Source organism: Acinonyx jubatus, chromosome C2, assembly GCF_027475565.1.
Source record: "Acinonyx jubatus isolate Ajub_Pintada_27869175 chromosome C2, VMU_Ajub_asm_v1.0, whole genome shotgun sequence".
Lineage (NCBI taxonomy): Eukaryota > Metazoa > Chordata > Mammalia > Carnivora > Felidae > Acinonyx > Acinonyx jubatus.
Window position 1 is genome coordinate 88,200,900 of NC_069384.1, and position 24,494 is coordinate 88,225,393.

Genomic DNA, 24,494 nt, shown 5'->3' on the forward strand with positions numbered 1-24,494 from the left:
AGCTGTTCTCAGCTGCACTCTAGTTCTGAGCTTTGTTCTCCGGTGGAGGTTTTCTATTCACAGGCACGGTCACTGCTCTCTCTGGCCTGAAACAGCTGAGAAAATGATGTCTAATGAGGGCCAGAAAGGGAAAAAGAGAGAAGAGACTAAAAGTAACCAACTAAGGCAGAATAATTTGTTGTGAAGCTTTGAAATGGAAAGATCTTGTTTTGTTTTCTTTTTCAACTGGCAAACTGGTATCGAAGGCAGATCCAAAGACAATATCCACTGAATATTTTGAGGACGATTAAAATGATTAACGAAGTGGAAAAAGTAGTGACCCGACCTGGTGATTATTACATATATAACACATATGCCTTCATACAACGCACGTGCCTTGATACTATTATTTAGTACCTTTGTCCAAAATTGGAAGAATTGTTAGGTCAAAACAGACTCCTGCTTTTTCTGTCTTTGAATCTGACCACATTTAAGCCAGAGCTTTTGAGGCTTTGGACACTAAAGGAGAAAACATTGTGAAGGATCAGTGGATGAGGAATGTATGCAGTGGTTCATTAAGTGTGTTGTAAAGGCAGTTGCTCCGGTTGAATCTTATGGAACTGCTGTTTTGGGAGATGAGCTCAGTCGCATCCTGTGATGAGATGAAATGGGCAAGGTGGAGTTAGACATGTTAATGAACACTCAGATTTTATTTGCAAACAGAAGCCCACAAAGTGATAATACTCTGAATTAATTTCTGAAAGAGTATCCAACGGTTAAATATTATCAAAAGTCTTCTTAAAGTTGCCTGTGTTCTCAGAGAAAACCCTTTGAAATTTCATGTTTTAAGGTGTTTTATGTTGCAGTAAAAATACAGCAGGAATTATATTTTAAAAAACAACCTCATGTGGTAGACTGCTGTTTATCATATTAAGTCCTTCATAATTGTTTACTGTGTTCTTAGTTGTGCTTTGTGTATTTAGAAAGGTTTATACTTAACAGTGTACTGGTAATGAAGTGTGATGTTAAGCCACATCTCTCAACATGTAAACACCAGTCCCTTTATTAAATTTGTAACTTCCTATTTACATTATGATTTATAGGAGAAAATCAGATTCAACTAATGACATTTTGACTTATGGCAGTTTTTCTAGGAATGCAACTTGCCATAAATTTAAGAACCGCCTATACCAGAGTTCTAAAGTTTGATCCTCTGACCACCTGCATCAGGATCACTTAGAGAACGGCGAGTGGGGCCCAGGAATCTGCATTTTACAAATGCCCCAGGTGATTCTTAGGCATAATAAAGTTTGAAAGCCACTGGTCCATATTAGGTGTAGGACAATTAGAACTTGACAAGAAAGTTGACAACAGGTATGTAGCATGTTCACAATATCTTGAAAGAAAAATTATATTTAGTAATTATTCAAGATAAAATAGAAAGCATGAAATGTACACATTGAGATTTGGAGTGTGAGAATATCTCCTAAACAGGGAGCTGCCACTAAAAGTGGTGTATTTCTATTTATAGGCAAGATTTTGCAGGAATGAGGAGGCATGTTTATATCATGAGGATACCATGAGACATTCATTTGAAGTTACTTCCGGAAGTAGGAAATGGGAAAGAGTTTAAGAAATTTATAGTTCTGTCAGCTCAGATCAGGTTTCAGATGGAGCTCAGAATCTAACTCGTCTTAGCACTTGAGACTTATTCCAAAGCTGTTTCTTGGTTCTGATCTCTAATTAGACATAGAAATGGCCATTTTTGCAATTGATTCAATTTTGGAATCCAGTAACTCCTTTTCTGGGTGGTTTTAGGTGTATTTCCATGTACTTATCACTGTTAACTTAGATAATTACTGAGGGTCAGTCATTAAATGTCTAAGAAATATGCAAGTTACTTTAAGGCCATAAGAATTTCTCTTCAATGATTTAAAGCAATACAGAAGGAACTAGAATCTTAATATTGCTACTTTCCCTATAAAAGAGTACTGAATTGGATTAGGAGATAGGAAGAAAAGAAATAATCATGACAAAGAAAGTGTCTGTGAAAAGACCTTCAAAGGACTGGTTTGTAAAGACTACCCACTAAGGAAAGTAAAATTCTTTTCTTGCTTGTCTCATTACTTGGAAGCTCTCAGAAAGTCCAAAAAACACCTTATGAAAGTTTGTTCTGTTTTGATAGGTACATAATTTAGAATAATGTTTTTCAATAAGAACTTCTAATATTTGCTTTCTATAAACAGTGTTTAATATTGACTGGACTGTGGTATCCATCCCCAGAGAGGATAAAACCCCTTAAATTGTTTTCATCTTAAATACTTTTACTATGTGATGATCATCCTATTATGACTATTACCAGCTCTAGAAGATATTATCTATTAAAAGCCCCTCTCCTCTTCTCAAATTATGTAACTTTTGATTTTTTTCCCCTTCATCTGTAAACATTTGTTGAAAAGGGATTATATTGTGATATTCAGCCGCATATGTTTTATAGGCTTTTGTTTGAAATAAATCATCCTCCTCTACTCATCGAAACTAATTAAGAGGAAAGTATATTTATTGTAGGATATCTGTATTAAGTATTGGAACTTTTTTTTTTTTTTTTTTAATTCTGTCTCCAGGAAGTTCACCCTAAGCAAATTACTTTGGTATCCATTTTGTACTTTTGTGAACTAGACCTAGGCTTTCATATTCAATAAAAATTTCCTAGGGAATAAAATTTTTTCTCTTTTGAGATGAAAATTGAGTGTATTTGACAGTGTAGTACCGTAAGTAATGATTGACTTGATTATGCAGTATGCCCCATTTAATTAGCCTTCGCCCAAGGGCATTAATAATTTGATTGCCCTAATAACTCACATCTAGCAACCATATGCAGAATAAGCACAAAGAGGTACATGCTAAGTGTGTGGAACAGAACTTGATGCGTTGTTAACTTTAGGAGATTTAAGGTGGTTTGGACCTTTTAAATTTCCCTCTCCCCCTTTTTTCCCTTTTCCTCTTGTACATCACCTTTGACTCTCGTGTAGTTATTTGCGTGTTTATTTTTTTCCTAGAGAAATTGTACCTGGCAGTCACTTGTGACCGTTGTGCTACCGTTTTCGTTTTTCTTGTTGCTCTGTATAAGATGTAATTTTATTTTGCGTAAATTGTGTATTTGGTTTGGGGGAGAGTTCTTGATTCTAGATAAAGCTGTCATCTATTTCAGGTTTAAGAGCTCAATGACATTTCTGTTCATGGTGTACTTGATATTTTGGACACTGTGAAACAGTTGCATTTTGTGATTGAAGACTAATTGGAAAATGCAAAAGCAATATGTCCTTACCACTGAGCTATTTTTTAGATTGTGATTCTGAATGTTACAATTTTTTTAAAATCCTCATGTTTTTAGAACTGAGGTTCATCTTGCCATATAGTCTCCATTTATGAGAAGGTGATGATATATGTAAGCTCAGAGTATTTGATTCATGAAACATCATCTTGTCTTTCCCAGCCCCCTGCTCCACTGTTCACTAACTTTTTCAAGTCTCTCTAGATAGAGAGGCTTTGTACCATACCACTTTTTCTGAGATGATGCTTCCGTGAGATGTTCTAGTATTTGTTTATAAGATCATACACACTTAATTTAGACATCTAAACATGTTATAGTTAGGCACAAGCTAACCAGAATGTTTATGTATAACATTAAGGTTCTGATCTATAATACCAAAGAGCGTGTTCGTTGGTTCTTTCCATTTAATGGTTTTGTGTTAACCCCTATGATGGCTAAGAAAATGTCAGCAAATGACAGTGTAGTTTCTTTTGATTCAGATAAAAGTAAATGAGCTATACACACATTCCTTCCTCCATATCCTCCTTCTGGTGCCACTTTATAAACAGACTTTAACAACAAGGCTGAATGGAGTCAGGTTAAACTGGCTATCAGTGCCACTAGCTGTGAAGGCCTGGAGTGAGCAGAGCTCAGGATTGGATGTCCACTTTTAGTCCTATCATTTTTAGGAGTAAATGGCCAGCTGCAGAAATGCAAGTTAGGTATATATAATTTTGCTTTGTAATCAAATCAAATATGCAGTAACATTGATTTGTCACATAGAATTGTTGTACACATGACTAATTAACAACAAAAAAAATAAAAACAGGTTGTCAAAAATAGTGGTAAACTGTATACTTTGAAATCACTTTTTCTCTTTTATAAGCTGAATGACTATTTTTTGCTGATAGAAGAAATTCCTATTTACACATCACTACTGACATTAAAAGATAAATGTCCTTTAATAGTTGCCAAACAGAGAACTATTCAATTTTAATAGTAATCTTGTGTTTTTTTGTTTTTGTGTTTTTTTTTTTTTAGGATAGCCTAGCATAGTGGAGGGTATAGGGAAACATAAATTGCTGATGGCATTGTAGATTTTCACAATTTGGGGGCAAAACAGTTGAGCAATTGTGAAAACTTCCTATAAAATGTTCATGTTCCCCTCAACTTTTGAGGGGAATTCATTCTAAGGAGAAAAAAGTATATACATGGCAAAATCCTATACATGTAGATATTTGAGGAGAGATTCCTAAGTAGTAAGCATTTGGAAAGTCCAAATACCCATCGATGGGATGAATAATTTACTACTTGAGTACATTTATTGTCTGAATAGTATGATAATATTAAAATTATTTCAGAAAATACAATTTATATGGGATGTTCATGGTTTTATATATATATATATGGACAAAATTAGGGCACAGAATTGTATAGCTTGATGTGTTATATTGTGATGGAGGAAAACTGTATAAAGGAAAAAAGGAAATATAAAATATTAACAGTTGCATTTGAGTTTGCTATTGTAATTTTTTTTTCTTCTCCACGTTGTCCTTTATTTTAAGTGCTATATCTCCGTCTTCAACATGCGAGATCCTCTGTAGCATTTTCCCCCCTAATTCTTTACACCTTTGTAAAATCTTTAAGCATTTAAGTATGGAACTTTTGAATAAACAGAAGTCTGGGTCTGTAGGGGACAGTTGGAAGTGGATTTGGGGGCAAGGAAGTGTATGGTGATGGGAACAAGGATATACGTTTCTAGGTTTTTCTTACCTGAAGTTTAAATAGGATCTTGGATAAATTAGATTTTCATTCTGGACTGTGTTATGATAACAGTTAAGCTTTGTTTGTTGGTTCAGACAGTCCATACCATAGCCATAATGTCCAAGGCCCATTTTCACCTTCCTATTTGCAAAGTACAGTTGGCATGCTCTGGAGGACTAACATGTCTTTGAGATTACGATCCCTGTCATCCCAAGGGAAAGCACTCCTTGTAACAAGCACTGTATAGCAAACAGTTGTTTTGTGATCTTGTTTCTTATGTGGGAACCATGTGTAGTCTCATGAGTGACCATGCCTCCCTCACTCTGGCCACTGCTTGTCTGCATTCCTGAGTTACTGTATACTGAACCTAATGGTTTTTAGCCTTATTCCCTTCTGGAGTCTCTTCTGCCTCCCAAATCTTAATCACCGTAGCAAATTTGTAGAGTACTTGATTACAGAGGTATTATTTATATCAGATTTGTTCTCACTCCTGAAAAGAAGGGATGCTATTTTAAGCAGTCAAGCCAGACTTCCAGCATCTCACAGATTTAGGTAGACCCTCTTTGCCTTCTATTCTGTAAATCAAAAGTTGCCCCTGGAAAAGTATTTTCTGCATATATATTTACAGATAAACCGAAATCTTTTTTGGCATAACCCCGTTCAAGTTTTAGTTTTGCTTAAGTCCTATGCTTTTTTTCTTGGATTCATAGATATTCTGATGTGCCAAAATACATTATAGTAGAATTGCATTCTGATTTAACAAATGTTTATTGAGCATTAGTTAAATTAGGTAACATTCTAGATTTCTAGGTTCTAGTTCTAGGTTCTAATAGTTCCTAGGAGACTAGGCCCTACTAAATGAAAAGATTTACTAGGCATAAACTCTTCAAGCTGCCCAGTCTAGTAGTTACACACATGCATACAGTCCTGCACACACACAAGATAACCATTCAGTGTGGTAAATACCATACATACACAAATTTTAGGATTAGTATAGAAGAGAATGGTCCACCCTCTGGGGTAGTGAAAGGAAGGACTTTACCTCCATTCAGATAGGAGAAAAGGACTTTGGAACATACAAGGTACAAAAGTATGAGATAGAATTAATGTATTCACAGTGTTACCTGTAACTGGCAAATACTTGAATTTAATGTGCAATGGAGAAAAGGGTGGGGGCGTGGAATTGGGAAGATGAGTCTGGAGAGATAGATAGGGTCAGATTACAAAGGTAACTGTGTGTCATACTTAGTTTGGTCCTTATTAGGAAGGTCAAGGGATCATTGAAAATGCCCACATAAGGAGTGATATGATTGGTTTTGTTTCGCAGGTAATACTCTAGTTGTAGTGTGACAGATGGGCTGAGCTGGAGAACAAGGAAAGGAACTTAGGACAGTAACTGTAGGCAAAAGATGATGGGGACTAAACTCCAGGTTCTAGCAGAAAAGGAAAGCTGATGACAGAGACCAGAGAGGTAGGATTGATAGAATTTTGTGAATGGTGGAACATCAGGAGCCCAGGTAAAACTTAGGACGACTTTGAAGTGTAATAAAGTAAGGTCACATTTCTAAGGAAAAACAAGTTTTAAGGAGACGAATAAGAAAAGTAGTTGTGTGGGGCACCTGGGTGGCTCACTCGGTTGAGTGTCCCGATGCATTGGGCTTTGTGGTGACAGCTCAGAGCCTGGAGCCTGCTTCGGATTCTGTGTCTCCCACTCTCTCTGCCCCTCCTCTGCTCATATTCTCTCTCTCTCTCTCTCTCTCTCTCTCTCTCTCTCTCTCTCTCAAAAATAAACAAACACCAAGAAATTTTTTTTAATAAGTAGTCTTGAACATAATTTTAAGCTGCCATATAATGCTATGACTAGAAATAATAAAAATTACGGTTCAATTCCACATTTATTGAAGCAGAGGGTTTTTAATTATGGACCATTTTTAGGGTAGACATTAATGAGAAGTGTCAAAACAGTGCTAATAACCCCTTCAGAGTTATTTTCTTACTATTTGAGAACATTGTAAGCACAATGTGTGATAACTAGAGATGGATGTAAGGACCTGTGATAGTTTCTCTCCTGGTCTGACAACAAATTCAGGATATATGCAATATTTCAGCCAGAAATTGACATTGTTCCACCTGCAACTCTTCAAGCTTGGACATAAGCTTGAACTCTAATTTAAACGGGGTGTAAATATGATGATTTTGATGGTTTAAATTGTACTTGTGAATTAGAGAGTACAAATGTCATGGACTTTGCTAAAATTTTGTGAGGCTTATGAAAATCACAACACTTTAAAAATGTTGTGAATGAGATGTCTTAATGTTTCATGCAGTACTAACACCACTTTCTAGCACCCTGAGTTGAAACCGAACAATGATGTAATCCTTTATTTTCCATTAGTAAACAGGAGCTCACTCTGTCTTCGCTTTATCTTTGACTACATTCTAACTTAATTGTTCCATAGGAGCAGCAGAATGTAGTAGTTACCTCCATCGTCTCTGAATGGATTTAAATCCTTATCCTCTTAAAGAACATGTGATCTATCTATCTATCTATGAAATATACTCAGACATAAAAAATGAAATCTTGCCATTTGCAACAATATGGGTGGAGCTAGACAGTATTGTGCTAAGCTAACTCAGAGAAAGACAAATACCTAATATGATCTCAGTTATATGTGGAATTTAAGAAATAAAACAAATGGGGAAAAAGGAGAAGCAAACCAAGAAACAGACTCTTAACTATAGAGAACACACTGATGGTTATCAGAGGGGAGGTGGATGGGTAAAGTAGATGATGAGGATTAAGGAGTGCACTTGTGATGAGCACCAGGTGTTGTACTGAAGTGTGGAATCACTGTATTGTACACCTGAAACTAATATTACACTGTATGGTAACTAACTGGAATTTAAATAAAAACTTAAAAATAAATCCTTATCCTCTTATGGCTGTTTTCCTATCTGCTGACTCAGATTATAAAATAATAAAACTATATATGTGTGCATGGTGTAGACCCTCCATACATGGTATTGTCCCTCTTGAAGTCTTGAAGCCACTGGGCTGTTTAGCTCCCCCTGTTTACGACTTACTGCAGAATTTAAGGAGGAGTGTGTATAATTAAAAACAGGACTCTCCAACCTCATGCGTATGGATTTCACTGCCTTATCTTTTACCCTCTCTTTCCATCCTTCCCGGCCTTTATTCTTAGCCTTCTACCCTGGAAACCTGGAGTCTACTTATATTCAGGTAGTTCTGAGTTTCCTAATAGGGACAATGCAGAATGATGTTCGCTTTCATTGATATGTTTCTTAGTTTCATTGCTGTGTTTCTTAGCCATCTCTGTGAGCTCAAATTAAGCTAAAAATGTGGTTAATAATGATCTTGCCTGTGGGTAAAATCATGAGTTAAAGTCTCAAGTAATCTTTTTTCACTTTTCACTGTGGGTTGCAGGAATGGAATGGCTAGGTGTTTCAAAGAGGGAAGAAAGGAGCCAGGAGGACAACTTTAGGTATACCTTGTCTACTGACCAATTAAAATATTTCCTAGCCACATGCTTTTTGTGAGTCCAGAGTATTTTATTATACACTGTTCATAAGTGCCACAAGAAGCCTAAAAGTGGAAGCACAAAATGCAAAAAGACAAAGAATAGGCACTAAAAAAAACTAGGGTAGGCTAGGCAACAGGTAATTACATAGGTTAAATCAGTTTAAGACACAAGTAAGCCCATATGCATTTAGTTTACTTAGTATGAAAGTTTCTTAATATTTCATATAATGTAATTGAATGGTTTAAAATACATTAATGACATTTGATGATGAAGTCTGAAGGATGTTTTAGTAAAGAGAATAACCTCACTTGGGTCTGTGATTTTACTAGAATTTTATGTTTGAGTTTGGACTTGACTTTCATAAAAAGCAAGACCAACATACAGAGATTTTTATTATGTGTTTTGGGTTTAAGTATTTCAAATTAAACTTAGAATTTCTGGTAGAAACTGGATTTTTACTTGCCAACTTTCATTTCCTAAAGCTTTCATTTAGATGGGTTATTACTAAGTGGCAAAGAATTAGTTAAGTGTTTTGGCACTTAACTCATGCATACAGTGAGATTTAAGCATAAAAATTATCTTCATTTTTTATATTAGTTTTAGTTGGCTTTTTATTTCCTAAGTTTGAAAAACTGCAAAATATTGGATTTATATGGTGTTTGACAATTTGTATGTAGAAATTTGAATATACTACAGAAATATTAAATGTCACCTTAATTTATCTTGACCTAATTATCTTGAGTGAAGTAATTGACTCCCATGATTTCCAAAGACTTTTTCCCCTGACTTTAAAGTTTGATGCTATTTTTTTGAGGAAAATTATGTGCCATGGCTAAATTTTATATGCATTATAAGTTTTAAATAGTATTTTATGTAATTAAGGCAAAAAAGGGAAATATGTAAAAGTTCATATGTTTGGATTTTGGTACTTCTTTTGTGTAAAAACATTTAATCTTAGCTAACAGTTTGGGATTTCAAATGGATGGATTATGATTTTGAAAGATTACAGAGGTCATTCACTTGTGTCCTATAGCATGTTGCTACTGGGAGAATAAATTCTTATACCTTTCCTTTTGCTTTTAGGATTTTCTCATTCAGCATTTACCTTTGGTATAGAAAGCCATATCAGTCAGTCTAACATAAATGGTGCCCTCGTCCCACCTGCTGCATTGATTTCTATCATCCAGAAAGGTCTACAGTATGTAGAGGCAGAAGTTAGTATTAATGAGGTAAGGAAAAATTATTTCAAATACTAACTCTTAAATATGTCCTTAAGTCTGATATCTTGTTTGTTCATTATCTGACTTTAGCTTTACCAGGTTGACAAAATTGAAGGGTGGTGTTCTTTATGTCACAGTCAGGTTGAACAGGCAAGGCATGTTGGCTCCCAACTGTAAGAACCATCATCTCTGGTTTATTTCCCTTTCTATGGTTTCATAAGTAAATAGTAAGATAATTTTCTTCAAAGCAGCTACATTTTGCTGTGGAATGCTGACACCATAATTGATGGTCTGAAGAATTACAAAACCTCAGGTTATTTGCTTATACCTGATTTTGGAAGGCAGTTTATAATTAAAGCCATGTCTTGATACTATTGCCTAAGGCCCATATATAGGTGGTTTAATTTAGGTGTCAGCCAATTATGACCCATGAGCCAAATCCTGCCTGCTTGCCTGTTTTTGTAAGTTTGATTGGAACACAGCCACACTCATTCACTTAAATATTATCTTAGCTACTTTTGTGCTACAGTGGCATAATTGAATCATTGTGACAGAGACCTTATGCTCTGCAAAGCCTAAGATATTTACTGTTTGGCCTTTCACAGAAAAAGTTTGGAAATCCTGGTCTATCTAGCTGAAAATTTTCATACATGGTCAGGATTTATAATATGTGGAGCTCTTCGTCGTATTTTCATGTTTGCAGAGATTAACATGCTCCCCCTTCCCTTTCACAAGTATTTTTAAAACAAGCATCCATGGTTTCTATATCAATATTCATTAGTATAATTATGTGGTATACTAATATTGATTTCATTATTTTTGTTTCCTAATCTGTATAACTGAAAAATCCACTAATACTAAATTAAGTGTGTCCTCATTATCTTTTAGTAGTTTCCGTCCCAAAGTGTCCTGTATTGTGGAGGGTGATAAACAATTTCCACCAGTGGCCAGGGATAAAGTCTCATTTTATCTGAAAAATAAATGTTTTGTAGATTGTAATATAGTACTCTACAATGTATCTTCATTGGGATTAATATTTTTAAGTTACTTAAATTAAAATAAATTCTCCTACTCCTCAGATACTCCATTATAAGTGACAGCTCAGAAAGAGGTGCTGTGTTTTGTAACTCCGAGCACCCCATCACACCACTGTAGATTGTCGGTTAGTGCATGTTCACCAGCTTACATGAGTCAGGCCTTACATACACATATTCCCAGCTAATTTGCCCAGTTTCTATTTCTGACTTGTTCTGTGTCTCTTCTTGTGCCCGCTGGAGAACTTTTTTTTTTTTTTATGTTTATTTTTGAAAGAGAAAGGGAGCGAGAGCTGGGGCAGGGCAGAGAGAGAGAGAGAGAGAGAGAGAGAGAGAGAGAGAGGGAGACAGGATCAGAAGCGGGCTCTGTGCTGAGAGCAGAGAGGCACATAAGGGCTTCAAACTTACGAACTGTGAGATAATGACCAGAGCTGAAGTGGGACACTTAACCGACCGAGCCAGGTGCCCCTGCTGGAGAACTTTTTATTAATTGTGAGCTACCTAGTATCAGTGAGAGGGGCTTTGGAAAATTATAGCAACTCCATAAAATTACAGAGCACCAGTCTCAGAGTTAAATGATGGTACTTCTCAAATGTTAGTGTTCATAAGACGACCCTAGAGAGCTTGGTAAAACCCCGGCTTCCTGAGCCCTTTAGAGATGTTGATTCTGTACATTCGAATCTACATTTACAACAAGCTGCCTGGTGTGATGGTAGTGTCATTGTTCCTTGGATCACACTTTGAATAGCACCAGTTAAGAGATCTTGGTTGCCATTGACTAGCTGTGTAACTTCAACAAGTCTTTTAAACCTTATTGTGCTTCCATTTCAACATTAGTAAAATGAGATACGGCCAAATATCTGAAGTCTATTTCTTGTTTAATATTTGAATCAAATCACAGGAAACTTTCGAGTCCAACAAAACTATTTTAAAAGTTTTTAGTTTTAAGGATCCATTCTCCTGTGGCACCAAGTCTCTTACCATTGTATAAACTATTTCATATTGGTCATTACTTTTCGCTAACGGAATTTTGGAATCTAATTAATAAACATTTTATCATCTGGGCCTACTTTTTATTCTTTCATTATCTCCGCTTTACCTGGCAACATTTAACAGTATGAACTAGAGGAGGAGGAAGATTTAAACACCTATTTGCAGTTGCTTCACCCTAAATGTGTTGTCTTTCATATTTCTTTTCTCACAATTTTCCAAATCCAGGATGGTACCTTGTTTGATGGTCGACCAATAGAGTCTCTGTCACTGATAGATGCCGTAATGCCTGATGTAGTACAAACAAGACAACAAGCTTACAGAGATAAGCTTGCACAGCAACAAGCGGCAGCCACCGCAGCTGCCACAGCTGCCACAAACCAACAGGGATCTGCAAAAAATGGCGAAAACACAGCGAATGGGGAGGAGAATGGAGCACACACTATAGCAAGTGAGCTGAAATCAGAATTTAAAAAGTTCCCTTTCAGAAGAAGTATCTGGCTTTATGTGGATGTCTCATCTTCTAAACTGAAGTAACATCATCTGTTTCGTTTATGCCAACTGTTTCCCTAACTTATATCACAATTCAGATTTCTGTTCCTAAAGCTCCAGAAAGATAGATTTACTTACATGGATTTTTTTTTTTTTTTTTTTTAATATTTAGAAACCATTTTCTACTGTTAGGTAAATTTTCTCGGCTTTTGATTTCTAAAGAAAATTTGTAATGCAGTCTTTAACACACACAGTAAAACTCTGACGTCGAGATAGAAAGGCACCTCTCATGTTATATGAATGATATCAGCAACCCCTACTGGCAGAAACTCAGAATAGTGTTGGCGTGGATTATATTTAGCTCAGATCATTTTGTCATTTTAGCCATGTTTGGCTCTAACCTTGTTGCAGCCTTTCTCCCTGCCTCTCCCCCACCCCAAACACACACTCATCTTTATCTTTTAAAAATAGTATGGTCATACTTAACTAAAGATACACTTAACTTGTCCTCATGTGACAAGTGCTATATAAGCATTTTCACCATTACCTGGCAGTTAAAAAACAATTTAAAAGTTACATATTATAAAGGAGGTATTTGCTGGTTAAGAATTATTTTTCCTCCTCAGGATGTTGTAATATTACCTAACTGGTATTTTCCACTTATTTCTGCTGACATAGATAATCATACTGATATGATGGAAGTGGATGGGGATGTTGAAATCCCCCCTAATAAAGCAGTTGTGTTACGGGGCCATGAATCTGAAGTTTTCATCTGTGCCTGGAACCCTGTTAGTGATCTCTTGGCATCAGGGTATGTTTCTCAAAGTGAAACTAAATGTATTTTTAAAAATATTGTACTGAACTATTACACACTTTATAAAAGCATTACTTACATTTCCAGGTTTTTGTTGCTTCTTTGTGGTCCTTTTGCCTTTGTAAATCGTTATTTCTTCGTAAAGAATCTTAGAAGTTTAAATCTTTGAAGTAATCTTAGAAATTTTAATTAAGCTTACTGCTTAAGAAGGTGGCCCAGGGCCCCCAAAATGGAGACTAAGAAAACTCCTGGAGATGGAAATCTCTAAGACTCTAGTTTTTATTTGTCTTAATAATAGTATATAAATATGTTGCTTTGGTTCTGGGATACTTGAGAATGTCATGAGATCTTAAATAATCTGTTGCATACTTTATAGGTCTGGAGACTCAACAGCAAGAATATGGAATCTTAGTGAAAATAGCACTAGTGGCTCCACGCAGTTAGTACTTAGACATTGTATACGAGAAGGGGGGCAAGATGTCCCAAGCAACAAGGATGTGACATCCCTAGATTGGAATGTGAGTATCACTGTTAACCTAGATGAATGTAGTTACTAATGTACTTAACCTCTCTGGACCTCAGACTAATGGCAGGTTGTGTCCATTTGTCCACATGTTTTTGAATTTCACTAATAAGAACAACAAACTAGGACTCCCCATTCTGAAGTGTGGTGTTAAAAAAAAACAAAGACTGGCCCTCCAGCAGTCAGACCGAGGTTCAGCTTGCAGCTCTTCAGTTTGTCTTGCAGCAGAACCTTTGTAAAACTGGTGGTGGCCCGCTCTGCATCATCTTCCTCACGTGGAAGGTACAAGTGGGATAATGGTACCTACATAAACGAGTTAATAGATGAAAGTCAACAGTAGGCACATACTAAATCCTTAACTACGAAGTCCTTTGCTGGGGGAGGAGAGAAATTTACATTAAAAAAGTATGTTCTTGTTTTTCTCATTTGCTGTATCAACTGATGAAAACTTGATTGCCTGCCTTTTAGGGGCCATTAGTCTAGGTCACTTCCAGGCTTCATTCAACTGTAGCGGTCTCACACTTCTCCGATTCTGTTTGTCATTCCACATCTTTCAGAGATAACTTGACTGTTCTGACTTAATCAGAAAGTTTGAGCTCCTAGTTGATAAAGCTTCACCCTTTCATTTTCACATACGTGATTAGCAGCTTCATTTGTTTCATGCCCATGATTAATTTGTGAAAAGTTAGCATTTTTACAGTTCTGTATCTTTTCCATGTTGCCTTTTTCTTTCTGCATTCATTTTTTACCTACCCTCCCTATTCTAAGAAACATCTTGGACTATTTCAGTATTACCAAGCATTTAATGGGGTTCGTGGTCCTTTGCTCAGCAAAGGAACACCCTTTCCTCCTCTGGCCTCTGTTTGACAGCTTTTTGTGCAGCTTTCCAAAGGATCTTCCGAATCTCATTCCAATGAATGAGGTCTGTCTTTAAAAATGATTGCTCCAGCTAAAGTTTTCAGTTTCTTTGAAATTCTCCCAAAACTCATAGCTACCTTTCTTTAGTGTTGTCTTCCAAAATTTCCAGCAATATATTTACCCTTTCCCTCCTATGAAGTTAACAATTACAAAAATGAAAAGAGGTTTAGCATGTCACAGTATTGTTTGGTTGTAGGGTCAGGACTAAGAATTATCTTCTCAAATGGGACCTTATTTTTATATCTTAGGTCAGAGGTCTTGTCGCCTTGATAATGCTATTGGGTTCAGAGGCCATATGTTAATGAAATTTACAGGTTATACTAAGGATGGTTAACAAATGGTTTGTTGAGCTTGGTGATTCTGAACTGCAAGTTACAGTTTTTAAAAGTGTGGACTTTTCAAACATGCATTATTCACTATGAACTTGAATCTTCCACTAAAAGGGGAAAATGTTATCCTTTAAAATATACTTTTCCTACTGTAGTGGTCCATGAGCTAAGACATTTGGGGACCAGTAGTTTAAAAGAAACTTCCCATTGTGTGGAGTCTGGAAATAAGCTTTTGCTGTTGGTTTCAACATGCTCCTTCTTCCTCAGATAGAACCATAGAGCCAATTCCTGGCAGGACTGAGTCTACAACCTCTAGAACCAGCATCTGTTTGTTTCTCACTTACCTGTACGTAACGTATGGTTTGAGAGGTCTGAAAAAAGGTGATTCTTGTTTCAATTCCCTTTCCAAACACCATCAAGAAAGCACTTGAGTAAGGCAGGATTTCATTCTGTGTCTTCAGTAGTGTTTACTAATCCCAGTAATAGTCTGTTTCATGCACTCTGTAACTTGCACTTCCGTAGATCTGTCCTTCTGTTGTACCATTCATCAAGGTCACACAGCAAGGGAATATAAGATTAGAGAAATTGGTACCGATTTCTCCTTGTGGTAAAGTAGTTCCAGGCAATTGTACTCACTTCATTAACTATAAAGTCAGCCTATGCTCTTTTCTGGCCTTTTTTCCCCCCATTTATTTATTTATTTATTTATTTATTTATTTATTTAATAGGATCTCGTATTGGGAAAGAATTAACAAAGGAAAGAAACATTCAGTGATATTTAAGTATCTGGTCATCTGAAACAGCAGTGTTGTTTGGCTCACACACAATACAAGCTTCATTTAGACAGTAAAAGATTTAGAGGGAGGGCCATATAAAAACTTCTACTTATAACAAAATGTTTTAGCCAATTTTGCTTTTTACTGTTAAATCATTATTATATGATTTTGATGTCCTTCCCAGTCTACCACCCTACTCCCATCTTTCATCATGCGCACCTATGAGAATACTGGAGACCCTAGCACGCATAAAGGTAGTGATGGTCCTGCCTCAGAGTGCTTCCTGTCATTCTTGAGATTTGGATATAAGGCTCACACACTGACTGAATGCTGATTAAATAAATACTAGCTTCACAGCAATAAAGGGTGTTTTGTAGGTCTTTGGTAACATTCCCAAATAGGCAATTTGGGAATTGGCAAACAAATTTTGAGGCAGAGAATGTCAAGGATCTGCTATTTCTAAGGTTTAAATATGAAATAGTCTAATTAAATGCCCTTTTTGGATTATATAATTGAAGGAAATGTGTTTCTCTGACAGAGTGAAGGTACACTTCTAGCAACTGGTTCATACGATGGATTTGCCAGAATATGGACTAAAGATGGTAAATGAAGCATTTGTCTTTTCATATATTGTTGTTGATCTAAGTTTAAAGCTTGAAGTAATTTTAATGGGTTTTTTTGTTTGTTTGTTTTTTAAATATTAGGTAACCTTGCTAGCACCTTGGGGCAGCATAAAGGCCCTATATTTGCATTGAAGTGGAATAAGAAAGGAAATTTCATCCTAAGTGCTGGAGTAGACAAGGTAAAAGAACATTAAACTAAGTTTTATAAAGGTTAATGTGTTACAGAGTATAACCTAAAGTAGTATTTTCTGCTGCTAATCATATAAACAACAAAACATTCATATATGGGAAATTCAGGTATGAATTTATGATGATAATAGAAATGCTCTTAGATTTTCTATCCACTTATTCCTGAATTTACTCATCAAAATGCCATTTATTTTATTTTTTTATCTTTGTGACCACGCCTCAGTTTTGGTGGAATTTGTGGGAATAATGAATGTCATACCTCCCATACTCTGCTTCCCTTCTCTTGTTTCTAGTTTGTCTCAGCTATGAAAATAGCTCCGGAGTGATTCCATGAGAAATCTTAGAGCCAGTCTGTTAGCTGAACTCCTGGTGTTTAATTGAAAATGTAAGAAATGCAGGATCTTTCCAGCTTTTTTCACCTAGCTAGGCTGGAAAATATGGATAGGTTGAAAATACAGCCTTCTTGCTTTCATTTTCCTGGGTCAGCCCCTTTACCATACCTCCCAAGGTGAATATAGGTTTACGATTATTTTAATCCAGGGGCACCTGGGTGGCTCAGTAGGTTAAGCATCTGACTTCATTCAGCTCATGTCTGATCTCACTGTGAGTTCAACCCCCACGTCGGGCTCTTGTGCTGACAGCTCAGAGTCTGGAGCCCACTTTGGATTCTGTGTCTCCCTGGCTCTCTGACCCTCACCCACTCGTTCTCTCTCTCTCTCTCTCTCTCTCTCTCTTTCTGTCTCTGTCTCTCTGTCTCAAAAAAAAATAAAAGATTATTTTAATCCAGGAAAGTATATGATCATAGTTAACTGAATGAGTTGTCAGAAGTAGAGAGAAAAAAAAAAAAAAAAAGGAAGGAAAGTAAAGGAGGCCAGGAATAGGAGGGAAAAGTTCCATTAATAATCATTGCCACTGTATGATGCTTTACATCCCCAGAGTTACACTAGTAATGGGACAGTGTTTAAAGGAGTTCTGAATATATATCCACTCAGATTTATTTGTCATATTTGCATATACTATACAAGACGTTGTCTTCAATCTTGTCAAAATTCAAGCTGCCGTAATGTATAAATGTGAGCTTTAAAAATCTTAGTATTGAGAATTGGCTGATGACTTTATTAACCAAGAATTTGCCTCCTAATAGCTAAAAAGCTAGAAAAATTTTTTACACTAAATAACGCTATTGCAGTTGAGTTTCTAAAGCATTGTAATATAATGTCTGGTATTTTGTAGACAGATAATAATTATTTGAAGTAAGCTGACTGATGAAAAATCACCAGGGGAAACTGAAACTACTTAATAGTCATTTTCCCCCCCACCAAAAAATGAAATATACTCTCGTACTATTGGGGATAAAGTAAATGTTAAAAATTAAATTCACTTTGACATTTCCCATTGCTTTAACATAGTTAGGCATCTTATGTATGCATCTGTCATAAACACCTTTTAACATTACTCTTAATATATTTTCCTTTTCTATCTTAGACTACAATTATTTGGGATGCACATACTGGTGAGGCCAAGCAGCAGTTTCCTTTTCATTCAGGTAAATCTTCACAATTTCCATGAGAACTGGAGCTTTCTTCTGTTTTTCTAATTAAACTTTAAAAGGATATAATTTACTTAAAATCTTGAAATATCAAATATCAATCTTGTTACTAGTCCTTTGAAGAGTTTGATGTTCCATGACTTTCAGATTGTTAATTGTCAGGGGATCATCAAACGTTTTCTGTGAAATTTACTGTTAAAAAAGCGTTTGCAGCCTAGTGCAATTAGATCGGTATTATTTAACGGTGAAAACATAGATTTTTTTAATCAGGCGGTCTAAGTTTGAATGGCAGGTCCACCCCCACTTAACAAGCTTTAAGACTGAGGAAGTCATTTAAACTTTCTGAGCCTCATTTTCTCTATAAATGAAGGATTATAATTATACTTATTTGTTATGAGGATGAAACTAAATAATGTTTAGGAAAATAATGTATAGACTCATACAAATTAAGGTGTTGTCATTTCTCATTTTGGACTCGTTTCTAAATCGGTCCTCCTGTGTACATGAAATTTAAAAAAATAGGTTTTCCAAGCATTGTTGGAACTTTGGTACTTTGGATGGATTTCTCTTCTAAAAAATAATTTGACATTTAAATACAGTAACTCTGAGCTGACCTCTCCCACCCCCACCCCACCAACATTCTGTGCTCCTACCTCCTTGATACATAGCCATGCACCAGGTATACGACTTGATGACTGGACACAGCTGGATTTTAGTACCAGCTCTCCCTGGCTTTGTGCTTTTCTCAGGGAGTTTCCTGATGATAATTACTAATATTAAACAAGATGCCTAATAACTACAGTTGACCCTTGTTAACAACACAGGTTTGAACTGTGCAGGTCCACTTATATACGTGTTTTTGGTTTTTTTGGTTTTTTTTTCCAGTAAATACAGTTGCAATACTGTAAATTTATTTTCTTTTTTATTATTATTTTCTTAGCATTTTCTTCTCTCTAGCTTACTTTTTATTCTAAGAATACAGTATAAAATTCATACAACATACAAAATATGTGTTAATTGACTGTTTATATTAATTGATAAGGCCTTTGGTCAACAATTAGGCTATTAGTAGTTAGGTTTTGGAAAAGTCAAAAGTTACATGAGGATTTTCAACCGCATGTGGAGGGGGTAGGTCAGGCCCCTAACCCCTGTGTGGTTCAAGGGTCAGCTGTATTAGAACAGTAGTGTTACTATTTTACTTGATTTAACTGCTGCTTTGATGATTTTGTTGTGATTGGGAAGAGTTTTGTTTTGAAAGGTAACTGAAGGTAACTGGTTATTTTCAAATCTTTGGTGACATCCTTTTCACACATAGCCAGTAGCACAGCATCGCCTTTAAAATTAAAACAGCTTCTGACATTTTGGCTTTTTGTCTTTTCTATTTAGTGTGACTAAACAAGCTAAATAAGGTACAGAAATGACTGTTCTGTAGTACCTAGGTAACATAATTTTGCAAGCATCATTTTAAACAATTCACCTTGATTAAAGCTTACCACATTTACACATCAGTTTTTATTTGTTTTACTTCCTTTTCACCTTTGTTTCTAATCTTCACCCAGATAGATTTCTCTTAGGCCTCTGGCTCTTCCACCTAAAAGTTTCTCCTGCCTCCTAAGAGTGATGAAAAGTTGAAATAAGTTAAGTGTTTGGTACTGTTACTAGCTACTCTGTAACCTAAACCACCTTTGTGTTAGAGATGGTGCCCTTAGTAGTATACATGATTCCCTTCAGTCCTGGCTACAACCTGATGAGGTAGGTGGCATTGAAGTCATTTTACAAGTTAAATAGGCTTTTTACCCATGATATTCTTTCTTGCCATGCATTTTTGTCTTTTTAAACAGCTTTATTGAAGTATAATTGTCATAAAATGAGCTATACACATTTAAATTGTGCAATTTGATATGTTTTGACATATGCATATACCATTGAAACCATCACCATTCTTCAGATAATGAATACACCTGTTAGTTTCGGAAGTTTCCTCCTGCACCTTTGTGATCTCTCCCCTCTATGCCCAGACAAAGCCACTCATGGCCTTTCTTCACCACATGTTAGTTTACATTATGTAAACGGAATCACACTGTATGTATTCTCTTTTCATCTGGCTTCTTTCCCTCTGTGTAATTGTTTTGCATTCCCTTCAGTTGATGATTGATATTCCATTGTATGGATACACCACAGTTTATCCATTTACCTGTTGAAGCAAATTTGGGTTGTTTCCAATTTTTTGGGCTACATAAATAAAACTGCTATCAATATTCATGTGCAGATCTTTTGTGGACTCATGCTTTCATTTATTCCATGTAAATATCTAAGAATAGAAAAGCTAGATCATACGGGAAGTTATATGTTTAACTTGTTAATAAACAGCTGAACTGGTTTTCCAAAGTTTACATTTTCCAAACTGGTTTACGTTTGCACCAGAGGTGGATATTCTAGTCCCTCCATGTCCTTGCAGCACTTGATAAGTGGTCAGTGTCATTAATTGGAGCCACTCTAATCGGTGGGTATTGGTATTCCACTGTGGCTTAGTTTGCATTTTCTAACGACTAATGATGTTGAGCATCTTGTCATGTACTGTTTACTATCTGTAGATCTTATTTGGTGAAGTGTCTGTTCAAATCTTTGGACCTTTAATTTATTGTTTTCTTATTACTGAGTGTTGTGAGTTCTTTATTCTGGGAACAAGTTTATCAGGTATTCACAAATGCTGTCTTGGAGTCTGTGGCTTCATTTTGCATTGTTTTAATAGTGTCCCTCTGTGCCAACTCTACTTCAAACAAAACCAAACCAAACAAAATGTCCCTCGAAGATCAGGAGTTACTAATGTTGATGAATTTCATAAATTATTTATTCTTTTATGTATCATGCTTTCAGTGTCTGTCTAATTTGCTTTTTGTTTGCTTGATGTGGAAGTTAAGGTCACTGATTTGTGACCTTTCTGCTTTTCTGATATGGATATTTAGTGCTATAAATTTACTTCTAACTACTAATTAGTGACATCTCTGTCTGCATAGCTCTCTCTTCCAGTAATGTCCTATGAATTCCAGTTATCTTGGTCTCCCCAGATTCTCAGCTTTATCTTCAGCTCAGGAATTTCATTGATCTCTGTCTAGAGAGAGTCCTCTTTCCTTTGCCAAGACTTGGACACCACCCCCCCCCCCCCCCCCCCCCCACTGACCCCGTCCCTAATTTATGAGCTTGGGCAATTTTTTAAGAGCACATTGGTGGTTGGTTTCCATTTTGTTAGGAACCACTGTCTTTCATTGCTTGAAGTCTGGTGTCTTAAATTGTTATTTCACATACTTTGTTCTGGTCGTTGGGCAGGAGGTAAATTTTGTCACTATTACTCCATCTTGACCAGAAATAGAGGTCTGCCATGCTTTTTAAGTTACCATATTTTAATTGCTGTGCTAAATTTTCTCAATATACACTTTTGCATAAAACATAAATCATGATTACAGATGAGTTGTGATGAGTGACCATTTCATACCCATTAATATGGCTATAAAAAGTAATAATGTTCATGAGGGGGTGGAGAAATCAAGGCCCTGATACTTTACTAGTAGGTTTGTAAAATGGTACAGTCACTGTGCCAAGCAATACAATAGTTCCTCAAGAAACTAAACATATAATTACCATGTTATGATCCAGCAATTCTGCACCTAGGTATATCTCCAAAAGAATTGAAAGCAGGGACTTGAACAGATTCTTGTATGTCAGTGTTCATAGCAGTATAGCAATAGTAGCCAATAGGTTGAAACAACCCAATGTCCAACAGATGAATGGGTAAACAAAATATGGTCTATACATACAATGGGTTATTTTTCAGCCATAAAAAGGAAAGAAATTCTGAAACATGCTACATTAGTGAATCTCACACATGTGCTCAGTGAAATAAAGCAGACACATAGGGTCAAATCATATGATTGTACTTATAGTAAATATCTAGAATAGAAAAATTCATAGAGACAAAAAGTAAAAGATTAGAAGTTCTCAGGAGTGGTGGGAGGGAGAAATAGGGAATTATTGCTTGATGGCTACAGAGTTTCTGTTTGGGATGATGAAAAAGTTTTGGAAATAGTGGTGATGGTTGCACAACCTTGTGAATGTAATACTACTGATTGTACACTTAATAAATGACAAATTTTATGTTAAATATGACCACAATATATCAAAATTAATAATAAAATATACCAAAACCCATTGAATTGTACACTTTAAATGGATAAATTTTATGGTATGTGATTTATATATTAATAAAGCTGTTTCTAAAAAATGCAAATGAATAATAAAAGCCTTTCTCTCCTTACTGCATAGGTTTGGGTCATTCTTTACGTTTTTAAATTACAAAGGATGGAGGGAGTAACAAAAATATACCAAATTGCAGAAGACGAAAATTAGAATCTTAGCTCCAAGATTTTAAAGGGTTGTGTAACCCTAGTCAAATTAATTAACTTTTCTTTATCCCTTTTATCATACGTAAAATGAGACCAGTATTAGCAAACACACCTCTCACATATCACTTACAGAAAAATGCATTTTATTAGAGTTGCATTTGTTTGTTTTTTTTTTTAATTTCTTTATTAGTTTCTATACCCAACATGGGGCTCAAACTCATGACCCCGAGATCAAGAATTGTATGCTCCTCCGACTAAGCCAGCCAGGAGCCCAGTAGAGCTGCATTTCTATCCTAAAGAATTGGCATTACCTAGACTCATTTTAGGAATAAATACAAAGTAAGGAACTATGTGTTCTTAGATTACACCCAGTTTTGTAACTATTGTATTCTATGAGCTAGGCATATCACAAAGCATAAATCCTACAACTCACGTCGCAGCATTCCCCAGCTTCCCCCAATTACCCTCACCTGGCCATACAGTTTCTTTTTGTTTTGTTCTGAACCTAATGGTATACTTATTTGAATGCCACTTCTTATTTTGTCAGCCTCCTATCTCCTGTTTTGCAGATGGCTTTGCATAGAAATAACATCCTGGTGCATCATGACAGATACTTGGCATTCTTTATAGAATTTTATTATACTTTTAATTGTTTTCTAAGTTTATTAGACTTTTCAGGCCCTTTTTCCCCTGTCACTCAACATTAGGACAAATTATTTATCAAAGAAGCAGTTTGTTAAAATTATTTTTCAAATGATATCTTCTGTGATAATATTTAGTGTCAAAATGAAAGTGTAGTAGGTACTGAGTCAAATTCCTGACGTGAAAACAGAGTCTAAACCAGATACCAAGAAAGGGAATTTAATACAAGGAAATAGTTAGAAAGGTGTTGGAAGAGTGAAAAACAGAAATGTTTACTAACTCAGAGTGTAACAACTGCAGAAAACCTAAGACTATAGAGAAGGCAGGATCTCACTGCCCAGTGGGAATTAGAACTGTTAAAAAAAACAAAACAAAACAACGATCTGGCAAGAATAGGCACCTTGGAGTGAGTAATCGTTGCCACTGCCAGAGACCCAACCTTGAAAGAGAGAGAACAAAATTGTCTGTCTTCTCTGTCTTGACCGTGATCTCTTGACGGTGTCCTCCACCGTATGAACCCATCTGGAAACCAGTAGGCACAGGAGTCTGGGATATGTAATTTGGAAGAGTCCACCCTCTGCGTGTAGAGTATAGCAGGACAGAGTGTGTTACGAATGGCCCTGAGAGTAACCAGACAACGACCAGGACAGTCATCCACATGCTCTAAGATGATGTGATGCATAGACTAGCAGCAGAGCTCATACGTAGTGCTGATCAAAGTTGGATATATTTTGGATCATAGTACTGATCAAAGTATTTTTTGTTGTTGGCTGATTTAAGTTGGATTCTCCTGGAAGCAGACCTTGAGCAAGGGATTTGAGTGAAGTGCTTTATTAAGAAAACACTCTCAGGAGAAACAAGTGAGGAATTATAGAGAACAGAAAGGGAAAGCAAGAGGGGAACCACGGAAGAAGGGAGCATTTTCTGGAAAAGAGGGCCTGGCCTTAGCCTAATCCAGGCCAGGCTTTGAATTGTTTGTTACACCTTGGAGTTTTCCATCTTGAACCATATACTAGATTTTTTTTCTTTTTAACGTCTTGCTGTAGTTGCTCAAAATTCTCCATTTTGAGTCATAAATGCTTTAATTCTTCTTTCTTTTTGCTGTTCTTTTCCATAGTTGTAAGCTCTTACACATGATGTATTCCTTGGCCTATCAGTCTAAGAGTGCTCAAAGCACCTATTTATAATATGCTCAGTATAAAAATAGCCATTTACTATTATGTGTAGATACATACAACGAGGAAGTGGCTTTCACCCTCCCCCCCCATAGGTACCAGTTTTGACCTACTTTATTAAATACTTTATATCTCCAGTAATGGGCATACACAGCTTAACTTCAACTTTCCTATTTTTCTCCTTGTCTCTAAGTGCTTGCTCTAAATGGTAAACTTGTTCTG

General features: G+C 36.0%; 1 protein-coding gene across 8 annotated transcripts in view; it reads left to right on the plus strand.

The window, feature by feature from the left end:
- TBL1XR1 (TBL1X/Y related 1) overlaps positions 1-24,494 on the plus strand; it is a 173,436-nt gene that overhangs the window by 134,398 nt on the left and 14,544 nt on the right. For 6 of the 8 annotated variants that reach the window (XM_027061401.2, XM_053221197.1, XM_053221196.1 and 3 more), the window contains 7 exons: positions 9,682-9,827; positions 12,071-12,293; positions 13,013-13,145; positions 13,525-13,666; positions 16,233-16,296; positions 16,399-16,496; positions 17,992-18,052. In XM_027061401.2, the coding sequence (XP_026917202.1) occupies positions 12,128-12,293; positions 13,013-13,145; positions 13,525-13,666; positions 16,233-16,296; positions 16,399-16,496; positions 17,992-18,052 (664 nt within the window). In that variant the 5' untranslated portion in view covers positions 9,682-9,827; positions 12,071-12,127. Of the gene's footprint in view, positions 1-1,124; positions 1,354-9,681; positions 9,828-12,070; positions 12,294-13,012; positions 13,146-13,524; positions 13,667-16,232; positions 16,297-16,398; positions 16,497-17,991; positions 18,053-24,494 lie in introns of all 8 variants that reach the window. The other 2 variants (XM_053221199.1, XM_053221200.1) reach the window with 2 other exon arrangements.